General features: G+C 56.3%; 4 protein-coding genes across 4 annotated transcripts; 3 read left to right on the top strand and 1 right to left on the bottom strand.

The window, feature by feature from the left end:
* Nucleotides 1-229: 229 nt before the first annotated feature.
* CAOG_04125 (ADP-ribosyl cyclase) lies at nt 230-1397 on the bottom strand (the record flags this gene model as incomplete). The annotated part of the gene is made up of 2 exons (XM_004347900.2): nt 1120-1397; nt 230-924 (listed from the first exon to the last, which is right to left on the bottom strand). Exons 1-2 carry the CDS (start codon nt 1391-1393, stop codon nt 230-232), a joined length of 969 nt encoding a protein of 322 aa, XP_004347950.1. The 5' UTR covers nt 1394-1397.
* Nucleotides 1398-1512: 115 nt separating this feature from the next.
* Nucleotides 1513-5899, top strand: CAOG_04124 (NAD(P) transhydrogenase). Its single transcript, XM_004347899.2, has 2 exons — nt 1513-1855; nt 2525-5899. The coding sequence occupies exons 1-2, from the start codon at nt 1538-1540 to the stop codon at nt 5750-5752; spliced, it is 3546 nt and encodes a 1181-aa protein (XP_004347949.2). The 5' UTR covers nt 1513-1537; the 3' UTR covers nt 5753-5899.
* A 172-nt stretch (nt 5900-6071) lies between these two features.
* CAOG_04123 (tryptophan synthase subunit beta) lies at nt 6072-9268 on the top strand. Its single transcript, XM_004347898.2, has 7 exons — nt 6072-6125; nt 6579-7934; nt 8033-8212; nt 8301-8436; nt 8550-8674; nt 8751-8874; nt 8950-9268. The coding sequence occupies exons 2-7, from the start codon at nt 6897-6899 to the stop codon at nt 9138-9140; spliced, it is 1794 nt and encodes a 597-aa protein (XP_004347948.2). The 5' UTR covers nt 6072-6125; nt 6579-6896; the 3' UTR covers nt 9141-9268.
* A 46-nt stretch (nt 9269-9314) lies between these two features.
* On the top strand, nt 9315-12918 carry CAOG_04122 (hypothetical protein). Its single transcript, XM_004347897.2, has 8 exons — nt 9315-9728; nt 10100-10301; nt 10433-11207; nt 11351-11520; nt 11599-11708; nt 11787-11869; nt 12027-12487; nt 12592-12918. The coding sequence occupies exons 1-8, from the start codon at nt 9343-9345 to the stop codon at nt 12847-12849; spliced, it is 2445 nt and encodes an 814-aa protein (XP_004347947.1). The 5' UTR covers nt 9315-9342; the 3' UTR covers nt 12850-12918.
* The last annotated feature ends 36 nt before the right edge of the window (nt 12919-12954 follow it).

Below are 12954 nucleotides of genomic sequence, written 5' to 3'. Positions count from 1 at the left end.
AGTGCATTGGAAACACTGCACATTGAACCATCACAGCAACTTTTCCGACAAAACCCTGTGCTGTGCTGACTTTTTGAAAAAACAAAACAAACAAACAAACAAACAAACAAACAAAAAAAAAAAAAAACAAACAAACAAACAAACAAACAAAAAAAAAAAACAAACAAACAAACAAACAAAAAAAAAAAAAAAACAAACAAACAAACAAACAAAAAAAAAAAAAAAACAATCATGCTCCGTAGCCCATCAATGGCTGACGCATCGGTTGACTACTGGCCTGCTTTTTGCGCAGCAAGAGAATCTGCTGGACTGCAATAACGAGAATGGCGCCACCGAGAAGGCAGCCCAGCGCAAGCGGGACGGCTTTGTCGGCGGGGAGATCGCTCGATTCCGAGAACTCGTTGGCAAACTGGCACTGCGCCGAAGGAGCGCCGTTATTCTCGCACAGAATGAAGCGAACCATGTCCGGGTTGTCATAGCAGGACGGCGTGAGGCCCAGGTGGTGCTTGATGTCCTGCACCAACGCAACGAGCGAGCCGCTCCCGCATCGCTCTGTGCCGTTGGTAATCACGTACACATCGATGGCAGTAACGAGCGACGTGTTCATGTTGGGCAGCTCGTACAGGGCAAAGAAGGACGAGTTGCGGTAGGCCGAGCCGCCGTACGGAGAGCCCAGGAGCACCGAGACGCGACCGGTCGCTTGGCGAGCAAACGTCGTCGACGCGTGTTGCCAGAAGGCCAGCTCGGCCCCATACCAAGTGTCTGTCGTTGTGTTGCGGAATCCTGGAGGGCAGCTCGTGTAATTGTACCCCGACGAACTGCCGCACCAATGCAGCCCGTTTTGGACAAACCCGCCGACCGTGTCCTCCATCGTAAAGTAGCGGAGGCCAGCGTCCGAGAGCTGGTGCACGTAGTACTGCGAGCCTATATTGGAAGCAGGCACACCATAGCAGACAACCAACGAGGAGGACATGTCAGAAGAGCGATTGGAGTGAAATGGGGGCGAAGGCGGTGATCATTGCACATGTGGTGTCGACCCCAATTTGACCCCCAAATTGTTCACAACGATCACTCACACCACATCGACCACAAGAAGCAAAGGGCGGGGGGGAGCCTCACCAGACCAGAACATGGCCTTGTCGACGGGCGTGGAAAAGTTCGCAATGGCAAAGTACGGGTCGAAGCTGGCGGCGGTGACGCTGAGCGGATCGACGTCCGCAACGACCTGGTTGAAGGCTGCCCACCACGCATTGCAGTCCGCCACCGTGGACTTGTCAAAGCAGCGGCCAACAAAAATCTCGGCCAAGTGTGCAGTGGTGCCTGGTGCGTCGTCCCCGCGCACGCCGCTCGCCAGTGCGAGGCCTGCAACCAGCATCAACAAGGCACTTTGCATTGCAACAGAATGGAAAAAAAAAAAAAAAAAGGAAAACTGGATTGATTTGGATTGATTTGAGTTTGACAATCTGAGATTTTTGTTGGGTCGAAACTGGCAATCCAGTCTCCTTTTTTTTTTTCTTGTTTTGAATTATTCTGTTCAATGTTGCGGGCTGGGACGATTGTTGCTGCTGCGCGATTTTACGCCAGTCCGGTTGGACGTGTCGCAGTGGTTGCTGCAATTTCGGCTGGTTCGGCCGCTGCGCACCGATCTGCGCCATCGAGGTCGCTGTCGCTCGCGTCGTCTCCGCTCCAGTCACTGCTGCACACTACGACCACGCAGAGGCAGCCGATGCGCACTCGTCATCGCGTCCATGACCAGCTCGGATTGTTCGCAGCGCGCCGATTCATGTCGGCGAGCGCTGCCGCTATTGCCCAGGCCACTCCGCCGCCGCCTTCCTCCTCCGCTGCGCCTGCATCTGTACGTTTCCTCCATCACCATCTCCCTCGATGTCGCGTCTGCGCAGCGGTGTCGTTGGTGCGATTTTTCATCAAGCTTTTTTCGATGACGAGCTTCCAAATTTCCAAATTGTTCGCCAGCCATTTTTTTAAAAAATCCAAACATCTAAAATCTGGATTTTTTTGTTTTCGGTTTCGGAGTTGCTTTTTGGTTGGTGATCTTGATCAGAGTCGCTGGTGAAGCGGTTGGGTTGCGCATGAGCACATCCGAGGCCATCGGTCGGCGTTCTGAGCCCGAAAAACAACGCCGTCGTCGAAACAACAACAAAACAACGCATCCAAAAAAGGACATTTGAATTGGAAAAAACATTAAAAAAATGTTTGTTTTCAAAAACAACCTGTGATCACTGATGCAATGAATGTCTGTCTGCCAGTGTCAAGCGATCAGAAAAGGGCGAAAGGGGGGGGGGAGCAAGCGACGGGCAGACAACAGTGAAAGAACAGAACAAACAACCTGCAGCGGCCCTTTACGTCCGTTTTCGGCTTTGTTGATTTACAGCCATCGCTGCTGCAATCATCGCTATGTGCCACACTCAACTGTGGATGATGATTTTAACAGGGGAAACAAAAACAAAAATCTCACCAACAACCACAAAACACTTTGAACTCAACTCACCGCCTGTACTTACAGGACACGGCGGGCGTCCCATTCAGCAGCCTCACGGTGGGCGCGCCGCGTGAAATCTTCAACGGCGGAAGCGAGCGACGCGTTGCGCTGACCCCCGACAACACGCGCGCGTTGGTCAAGGAGGGATTCAAGGTCGTGGTCGAAAGCGGGGCGGGTCTTGGCGCCAAGTTTTCGGATGCCGAGTATGTGGCTGCCGGCGCTCAGATTGTCAGCACGCCCGCCGAGGCCTTTGCCGCCGACATTGTGCTCAAGGTTCGCGCGCCAGAGCTCAACCCGACGCTGGGCAAGCACGAGTCGGAGCTGGTGCGTGCCGGCGCCACGGTCATTTCGTTCCTGTACCCCGCCAAGAACAAGGCGCTGCTGGACACGCTGGCCAAGCGCAAGGCGAACGTGTTTGCCATGGACTGCATCCCTCGCTTGAGTCGCTCGCAGGTGTTTGACGCCCTCAGCTCGATGGCCAACATTTCCGGCTACAAGGCGGTGATTATGGCCGCCGAGCACTTCCCGCGCTACTTTGCCGGTCAAATGACAGCTGCGGGTCGCGTGCCGCCCGCAAAGGTCCTGATCATTGGCGCTGGCGTGGCTGGCTTGCAGGCTGCCGTCACTGCTCGCAACATGGGTGCCATTGTTCGTGCGTTTGACACGCGTCCCGCCGTGCGCGAGCAGGTCGAGTCCCTCGGCGCCGAGTTTCTGGAAATCAGCGTCAAGGAGAATGGCGAGGGCACTGGCGGCTACGGCAAGGAAATGTCAAAGGAATTCCACGACGCCGAGATTGCCTTGTTCACCAAGCAGCTCAAGGAGGTGGACATTGTCATCACAACCGCGCTCATCCCAGGCAAGCCCGCGCCGCGCCTCATCACCAAGGCCATGATTGAGAACATGAAGGCGGGCTCTGTTGTGATTGACCTTGCTGCCGAGGCCGGCGGTAACATTGAGACAACGCGCCCTGGGGAGCTGTATGTGCACCACGGCGTGACGCACGTTGGCTACACGGACTTGCCCTCCCGCCTGCCCACCGTCTCGTCCACGCTGTACTCGAACAATGTGGTCAAGTTCTTGCTGTCGATGGGCACCAAGGACAAAAAGTTTAGGATTGACCTTGCCGACGAAGTCGTGCGCGGCGCGATTGTCTTGCGCGAAGGTGAGCTTTTGTGGCCGCCGCCGCCGCTGGCCGTGACGGCAAAGCCGGCCGCCGCAGCCTCTGCCGCAGGTGCTCCAGCTGCCTCCGCAAATGCTGCTGCTGCGACTGCTGCTCCAGCTGCCAAGCCTGCGGCGTCAAAGAAACCCGCCACAGGTGGCCACGGCCATAGCGCGGCCTCGTCCGGTCCTGCGACATTTGCCGACACTGCTAAAGACGTCGCCCTCACCTCGACGGGCATCACCACTCTGCTGGCACTTGGTGCCACGGCTCCGGCATCGCTGTTGCCGGTGGTCACCACCTTTTCCTTGGCTGGCATTGTTGGCTACAAGGCCATCTGGGGCGTCACGCCCGCCCTTCATTCGCCGCTCATGTCCATCACCAATGCCGTGTCGGGCATTGTGGGTCTGGGTGGTTTGCACTTGATGAGTAGCGGTTATGCGCCGGATGGTGCTGCAGCTGGCTTGGCCGCCGGCGCCGTGTTCATCTCGTCAATCAATGTGTTTGGCGGATTTTTAATCACCCAGCGCATGCTGGACATGTTCCGTCGCCAAGATGACCCGCCTTCACACAACTACCTGTACGCTGCTCCGGCCATCGCCTTCCCCGCCCTGTTCCTCGGCGCCTCGTCGTTTGGCTATGTCAACGTCCCCGCGATGGGCTACCTGGCATCGGCTCTGTGCTGCATTGCCGCACTCTCTGCCCTTTCTTCGCAAGAGTCTGCGCGCACCGGCATCGTCCTGGGTCAGGTCGGTGTGGCCATCGGCACGGCTTCGTTTGTCGGCGCTCTCTCGCCGTCGACCGAGGCGCTTGTGCAAATGGCCGCGACCGCCGGTGCTGGCGGTCTGATTGGTGTCGCCATTGCGCGTAAAGTTGCCATTACCGAGCTTCCGCAGTTGGTTGCCGCCTTCCACAGCTTCTCTGGTCTGGCTGCAGTGCTCGTGTCGGTTGCTTCATACCTGCACACGAGTCAGGGTGCGATTGGCGCGGCGCACGGCGCGGCAGCTGCAGCAGCTGCGTCCTCGGCTCACGAGCTTTCCGCCATCAGCAGCTCGTCCATCTATTTGGCGACCGTGATTGGTGGCATCACGTTTACTGGCTCGTTGGCTGCGTTTGGCAAGCTGCAAGGCTTGCTTGCATCCGCGCCCCTTCTCCTTCCCGGTCGCAACGCCATCAACCTCGCCATGGCCGCCGCCACGTCCTACGGCATGTACGAATTCATCCAAAACCCCTCGCTCGCCGTGCTGGGACTCGCCACGACTGCTTCGTTTGCCCTCGGCGCGCACCTGACGCTGGCCATCGGTGGTGCCGACATGCCCATCGTCATCACAGTGCTCAACTCGTACTCTGGCTGGGCCCTGTGCGCGGAGGGCTTCCTCCTCGGAAATGACCTGCTGACGATTGTCGGAGCGCTCGTTGGCTCGAGCGGTGCCATTCTAAGCTACATTATGTGCGTGGCCATGAACCGCTCGCTCCCCAATGTCATTTTTGGCGGCTTTGGCACGCAGTCGAACGCTGGCGCCGCTGCCAGCGCACAGAAGGTGACTGGCACGCACACCGAGGTCAACGTGGACGAGGCAGTTGAGATTATCACCCAGAGCAAGTCGGTGGTCATTGTGCCCGGCTACGGCATGGCTGTTGCCAAGGCGCAGTACGCCATCGCCGAGATGACCAACATGCTCCTGAAGAACGGCATCAAGGTGCGCTTCAGCATCCACCCGGTTGCTGGACGCATGCCTGGTCAGCTGAATGTACTTCTGGCCGAGGCCCGCGTTGGCTACGAGCACGTCTTTGAGATGGACGAGCTCAACCCGGAAATGCCCGAAACCGACCTCTGCCTTGTGATTGGTGCCAACGACACCATCAACTCTGCCGCGCAAGAGGATCCCAACTCGCTCATTGCCGGCATGCCCGTGATTGAGGTCTGGAAGGCGCGCCAAGTCATTGTCATGAAGCGCTCGCTCGCCGGCGGCTATGCCGACATCCCCAACCCTGTCTTCTACAAGCCCAACACGTCCATGCTCTTTGGCGATGCCAAGAAGACCTGCGAGGCGCTGCAGGCGAAGGTTGCGTCGCATTTCGCCAGCAAGTAATTTGTTTCTGAGGCTTGTGTTTTGTGTTTGTTCGTGTCGCCTCTCGTTTCTTTGTTTCTCTGTTGTGTCGGCTGTGTCCTTGAGCGGATATGTGTAGCACGCTTGAATGTGAATAGTTTTGGTCAATCCAGTGCCGTTTTGATTGGATCATCGAGTTTATGAGAATCGAAAAGGAAAGGGATGTTAAAATGGATTGCGCTCAGCGACTGAGTTCGAGGCGCTTTGACACTGTCAATCGCTCGTCTAACCGACCGAGCGATGTCGTCCATTTTGTTCTTCCAAATCCACTTCACTCTTTTTTTTTTTTTTTTTTTTTCCATAGCGAACATGTCTGCACAACTCCGCGAGGTGTTTGCGCACTGCAAATCTCAAGGCGAGTTTGTTTTTTTCTCTGGTGCAACAACGACGCCCAACATTGGCCTGCCTTCAACAAATCCACTCTCATCCACGATGACTTGAGCAATGTCACTGCGCGCGTTGTAGTGTGGTCGGTTCGGTGGCAATGACCTCATCGCCCCGCCTTCGCGCGTGATGTGATTGGGTCACTGTAATCTCCGCCACGCACCACCCGCCTTGCATTGTTTCATCCGATATCCAGCAGACAGACAGACAGACAGACACGAGTCGCACTTCAGCCCATCCGCAGCAAAAAGCGACCACTGCGATTGGGATGTGTGGCGGTGGATTGCCAGCGGCGAGACCCACTCAGTCATTCTCACTCACTCACTCGCTCACTCACTCCCACTCTCATCACTCACTTCACAATGTACACTCTGCTTTTGTGTCATTCTCTTTCTCTCTCTCCGTTGTTGTCGCCTTGCTGCAGGTCGACCGGCATTCGTTGCCTTTGTCACTTGCGGATTCCCGACCGTCCCCGAGTTCAACGACGTCGTGCTGGGTCTGCAGCGCGGTGGCGCAGACATTATTGAGATTGGCGTGCCATTCAGCGACCCGATCGCAGAAGGACCCGTCATCCAAGCGTCCAACAAGGTTGCCCTCGAGAACGGCGTCGGATCGCTTGCCAAGTGCATCGAGCTCGTCAAGGGCGTCCGTGCCGCCGGTGTCACCGTCCCGCTCGTGTTTATGGGCTACTTTAATCCATTCTACGTCCATGGAGTCGAGCGCTTTAATCCTTTCTACGTCCATGGAAGTCGAGCGCGCCGTGGCGGAGGTTGCCCGACGCGGGCATCAACGGAATTTATCATTTGTGGATTTGCCACCGGAAGCATCGCCCGGGTTTGTCGGCGCGTGCGGCCAGCACGGTCTGTCCATGATCCCGCTTGTCACGCCCACAACGACCGTCGAGCGCACTGCAAAGCTCGTGGCCAACGCCGACTCGTTCGTCTATGTTGTGTCCATCACGGGCGTCACTGGCGCGCGCGATAACGTCAGTGCCGACCTCCCCGCGCTTGTGGCGGGCATTCGCAAGCTCACGAGCGTTCCGCTGGCGGTTGGCTTTGGCATTAGCAATCGAGAGCAGTTTGAGAAGGTCTCTCACGTTGCCGATGGCGTGGTCATTGGCTCGGCCATCATCAAGCTGCTCCTCGCAACGCCTACAGCCGGCGAAACGCACGCTTCGCGTGTCGAACAGTATGCACAGTCTGTGACCCTGCGCACTGACGCTCAACGCCACCCGGTGGCGCTCGCCTATCGCCGAACGACCGAAGCCAGCGCGCAACAGCAACAACAACAACAACATCAGCAACATACTCAGCATCTCGCCCCATCCACACCCGACTTTTTCGGCGCATTCGGCGGTCGCTATGTGCCCGAGACGCTGGTCCACGCGCTGGACGAGCTCGAGCGCGAGTACAACAAGGTCAAGGACGATCCGTCCTTCCTCGCCGAGATTGCCTCCTTTTGCGACTACGTGGGCCGCCCCAGCTCCTTGCACGCGACCGACCGCTTGGTGGACTCCACCAAGGCTGCCAAGATCTGGCTCAAGCGCGAAGACCTCAACCACACTGGCTCGCACAAGATCAACAACGCGATCGGCCAGGCTCTGCTTGCGAAACGGCTTGGCAAGACACGAATCATTGCCGAGACGGGCGCAGGACAACACGGTGTTGCCAGTGCCACCGTGTGCGCCAAGCTCGGTCTCGAGCTGGTTGTGTACATGGGCGCCGATGATGTCAAGCGCCAGTCCTTGAATGTGTTCCGCATGGAAATGCTTGGTGCCAAGGTAAAAAAGGAGCGTGTTACTCTGATTGCGAGAAACAGAGCCTGGTGACTCGAACTCATTTCGTTTGTGCGTGCGTGCGTGCCTGTTTTGTGCTTTAGGTCGTTGCCGTCACAGCCGGATCGCGCACGCTGAAGGACGCAATCAACGAGGCAATGCGAGACTGGGTGACCAACATTCGCAACACGCATTACCTGGTTGGCTCGGCGATCGGCCCTCATCCCTTCCCAACAATTGTGCGCGATTTCCAGTCCGTCATTGGTCGCGAGATTAAGGAGCAGGTATGATTCCGGTGTGTGAAGCCGCACAGGGTCCGCACGAGGGTCTCATGCTCATTTTTTCGCGCAATTCAATTCGCCCAAATTCCAGATGCTCAAGTACACTGGCCGCTTGCCCGACGCCTGTGTGGCCTGCGTTGGCGGAGGCAGCAATGCCATTGGTACATTCTACCCCTTCATCAACGACCCGTCTGTTCGACTTGTTGGTTGCGAAGCTGGCGGTGAAGGTACACGCTTCTTAAGCTTTTCTTGTTTGTTGTGACTTGAAGGCAAGCTTGTTCTCGGCCAAAAAGTTATCGGATGACTGAAATACTTGTCAACTTGTTCTTGTTGATCTTAGGTGTCGACACCCCTCACCACTCTGCCACTTTGGTCGCCGGAACGCCCGGCGTTCTGCACGGAACTCGCACGTATCTGCTCCAGGACGCTGCCGGTCAAATCCAAGAGACGCACTCGATCAGCGCGGTATGCATTGGAGATGCGACTCTTGCCCAACCTGCCTACTAGAAGGCTCACTCGGAGCGTTTTTCTTTGCCTTCAGGGTTTGGACTATCCCGGTGTCGGTCCTGAGCACGCTTGGTTGAAGGACACTGGTCGCGCCGAGTACGTGGCCGTCACCGACCGAGAGGCGCTGCTGGGCTTCAAGAAGTTGACCCAGCTCGAAGGTCAGTTGATACGGTTGGAAATGGTGTCTGCGCTTGCGTTCAAAGTATTGACTGACTCTTTCCCTGTGTGATTAGGCATCATCCCAGCGCTGGAATCGTCGCACGCCATCTTCCGTGCCATCAAGCTTGCTGAAGAGATGGGTCCTGGCAAGAACATTGTCGTGTGCTTGAGCGGTCGTGGTGACAAGGACATTGACACTGTCCGATCCTCGCTCGCCAAGTTTGGGTGCTCGCTTCGCATGCGCTCTGCGGACGATTTGGCCTAGATCTCGAAGCGTTTGGTTTTGGTTGTTGTTGTTGTTTTGTGGCTCGAGCGATTCGCTTTTTTTGTTTGGTGGTGTTGATGCTTCCCGCTTTTTCAGTACATGCATTCATGCATTTTCTTCGTTTCTCAGACATCTCTAAAACAAAAAACCCAAAATCATTCCATCTTTTTTTTCTTTTTTTTTTTTTTCAATTCTATTCTCAATGCGCCAATTCTCGCTCCTGCTGCTGCTGTCGCTCGCCGCGCTGGCTCCCTCCGTCGCAACGGCCACGCCCGAGTGCGACGCCATTGCAACCAACGGGCCTTACTTCAACCACACCCAGGTCGCTGGCTGCCTGCGCTCGGTGGCGTTCGACGCGACCCAGGCCGCGAACATTTTGGATTCGCTGCTCAAGATGGTCCCGTCGTATGTCTTTGTGGACACGTCCAAGGCGTCGCCCGACCCAGTCAACATCCCGATGAACACGGATCTCATTGCCCGTCTCCAGACCATCAAGCAGACCGCCGCTGCCGGCGGATACGCAGTCGACGCCGATTTCCAGCAAGACCTTGCGGATCTCTTTGGCGAGCTCCACGATGCTCACACGCGGTGCGTCGTATTGTTCGGCTCGCTCGCTCCGTTGGGAGGGGAGGGGGCAATCCCCCAACGCTCGATCTAGTCCCGCACAGATCGATTGTTGCTTTGGAGGGGTCGATGTTCGCTTGAGATGGCGCCATCTCTGAAGCATCCGGTCGAGTTTGGAGCGGGGGGAGTTTTTGGGTTGTAAAAATCTCCGATTCATCCGTGATCTGAGACAATCCGAGTGGGTTCTGAGCAGATGCAAAAAAAAAGAATCTTCCGAGCGAAAGACGGGCAGACCAAAAACATGGATTCACAACATCATGGCGATCGCAGTGCACAGTGGAATGACTGTAAACTGACAAAAATCACTTTCTGAAATTTCTGCATGTCCATCACAGATACGCCAAGCCATCGCCGTACACAAACAGTGTCTTCATTCTGCCATTCATCTTGTCGTCCGAGGTCGATGATGCCAACAACCAGGGCATCACAGTCCACGTCCAACCCGACTGGATGGGCAACTACACTGCCGTCTACGGCGCGGCTCCATTCAACGGTGTGAATGTTGACGGCTTCCGCGCAATCTCCATTGACGGCAAGGTTGGTACCATCGCTCTTCAGGATTGACGGAAACAGACCAAAAAATGATGCGACGGCAAACTGATTTTGATGTGTGCGTGTTTTTTTTTTTTTTTTTTTTTTCGTTTTTCGTTTTTGTTTTGGTGTTGCAGGATGCTCTCACAACCGTCTCCACCTTCGCCAAGGAAAAGATTGGCTACAGCAAGGACGTCGGCGCTCGCTTCAACTTGGCTGTTGATGGCTATGGCGGCACCTTTTATGGCATGTTCACCTTCCGTCAGCAAAACCTCCAAGCCATTCCCGCCCCGACCATGCTGTGGGTGCTCCAAAACCCTGCCACCAACGAGACCTTCACCGACACGATTTCCTTCCTCGGTCGCTACATTCCTCCGGCAACCTCCGCTGCCCTTGCAGCTCGCGCCTCGCCACGCATGCCGCAGGCCATCATCCAGGAGGAGCAGCTGACTCTTGCCGAGAACTCTGCGCCGCTCTCGTCCTTCCACACCCTGCTTCCCAAGTCGGCTTCGACGGCCAAGATTGCTGCCACTGTCGGCGACGAACCTGGCGTTCAGACCTTTGTTCAGGACGCTGCCAGCGGCGTCACAGTGCAGCTGGTCGACGGCGTGACTGGCGTGCTCAAGATTGCCACCTGGGCCCCGGCCAACAACTCGCAGTTCATCTCCAGCGTCATGACGGGTGTCCGCGCTTTGACTGACGCCAACATGCAAAACCTCATTATCGATCTTCGCCTGAACGGTGGTGGCGACATTTGCCTTGCCTATGGCGCGCTTCGCTTCCTCTTCCCGGACGTCACACCCACCATTGGCCGCTACGACATGAAGCACTCTCCTCTGTGGAATGCCCTTGCCGAAGCCGGCGCCCAGCAGATGCAAACTTCGGCCCCTGGCTCCATCCCATGCGGTATTGGTAACCGTTGTACCCGGAATGTGGTGCAAGAATTTGTTTCCGCCCCTGTTTGATCTTGTTTTTTGCTCACCATGCTATGCTTGTGGTGTGTGTGCAATTTGGGGTGGCTTTGTTTTGCAACATGCGACATGCGAATTCTCCAGATCCCGAGGTTGTCGGATACTTTACTCCCTGCGCGTGGTCGGCTCCTGGCGGCGTTGGTGTGGAATTCCTGCCCTTCTCGGACGACTCGTGGTTCAACCCTGGCGAAACGTACCCTCGCGGTGGCGTGGCCAACTCGGCTTACTCGTCGCTCATCCACGAAGGCTGCCAGGTAAAATAAAAGGCCCCCGTTGTTGTGTTTGGGTTTTGTGCTTGACAAATTCTTACATTTAGAGCTTGGCTTATTCAGACGGCCTACGACATGTGGATCCCGGCCAACCCTCTCAAGAGCCTGACCGCAGATAACATCATTGCCTTCTCGGACAGTCTGTGCGGCAGCTCTTGTGCCGTCTTCTCTCGGTACGCACGATTCGTTGTGTTGCTGTTTTTGTTGTTTTGCTTTTGCAGTTTCAACTCACGCCATTTACCATCTTCCAGCCACATGCAACAAGCTCGCAAGGTCAAGACTCTGACCGTCGGTGGTCTGCAAGGTGTCAAGTCTGGCATTGCCTCGTTCCCAGGTAAAAAAGAAAGGAAAAACATAAAGAGATAGCTGTGAAAGATCAGAATCCCTCGCTACGCCCCCACCCCACCCCAACCAAAATGCATGCTCATCCGGCATTGTCTGACATCGACGGCGCTTTTGTTCTGCGTTTTGAATCGTCTTGCCTCCTTCAGGCGGCGAGGTCGAGGACTTGCCGTTCGCCATCTCGATGGCCGCCAAGTATGGCGTCACGGATCCCAGCCTTGTTCCCGCGGCCCTTCCCGGCAACACCATCTTCCGTTATGCGATTCGCGAAATCTACCCGTTCAACAGCGCCTCCCAGGCCGTCCCCCTCGAATTTGTGTTTGACCCCGTCGACTTCCAGCTCCCGTACGGCAGCAGCGGCTTTGTGGCCGGCGATCCGCTTGTCGGACCCATCTACCGCGCCGTTGCCAAGCAGTTTGCCACCTGCGCAGCCTGGCAGACCAAGCCATGCACCCTTGCTTCCGGCTCGGGCGTCCACACGTGCGTGAACGGCGTGTACTCGACCACCTGCTCCGCTGCCTCCTGCAACGCCGGCTTTGGCGAGGTTCAAGACGCGTGCATCGCCTGCCCTGCCGGATTCTGGCAAGACGGCACTCAGACTGCCTGCCAGGTGAGTACTTTTGAAGCATGTGAGACGCGACACAAAGCTTTTGTTTGTTCTCACACCTCTTGTTCGTTTGTCCTCGATTCCATCTCCCACACACAAATATGCAGCAATGCACCAATGCCCCAGCTCATGCAGTGTACACTGGCACCAGGCAAACCAGCGCCACTTGCGCGTACTCTTGCCTTGAGGGCTTTGGTGGCTTCACTTGCAGCGAGTCCGTGCCCAAGCAGTCCAGCAGCAGCGGCTATTCCAGCGGTACGGTTGCCGGCGCTTCGATTGGCTCGCTCCTTGCCGGCGCTGCGATGGCTGGCGTTGCCACTTACGTGTACTTCCGTCGCCGCGCTTCTGGCTATTCGCCGATCTAAGTTCCTTCTTTGCGTCATGGGAGTTTGTATGGTCTTGCAAACGACAGTAATACACAATTACACAGTACATCGTGCAGGCACGGAGTGGAGTGGACCACGAGTGCC

This window comes from Capsaspora owczarzaki (genome assembly GCF_000151315.2).
Source record: "Capsaspora owczarzaki ATCC 30864 unplaced genomic scaffold supercont2.6, whole genome shotgun sequence".
NCBI classification, from domain to species: domain Eukaryota; class Filasterea; order Ministeriida; family Capsasporidae; genus Capsaspora; species Capsaspora owczarzaki.
This window is presented reverse-complemented; position numbering and strand designations above follow the sequence as displayed.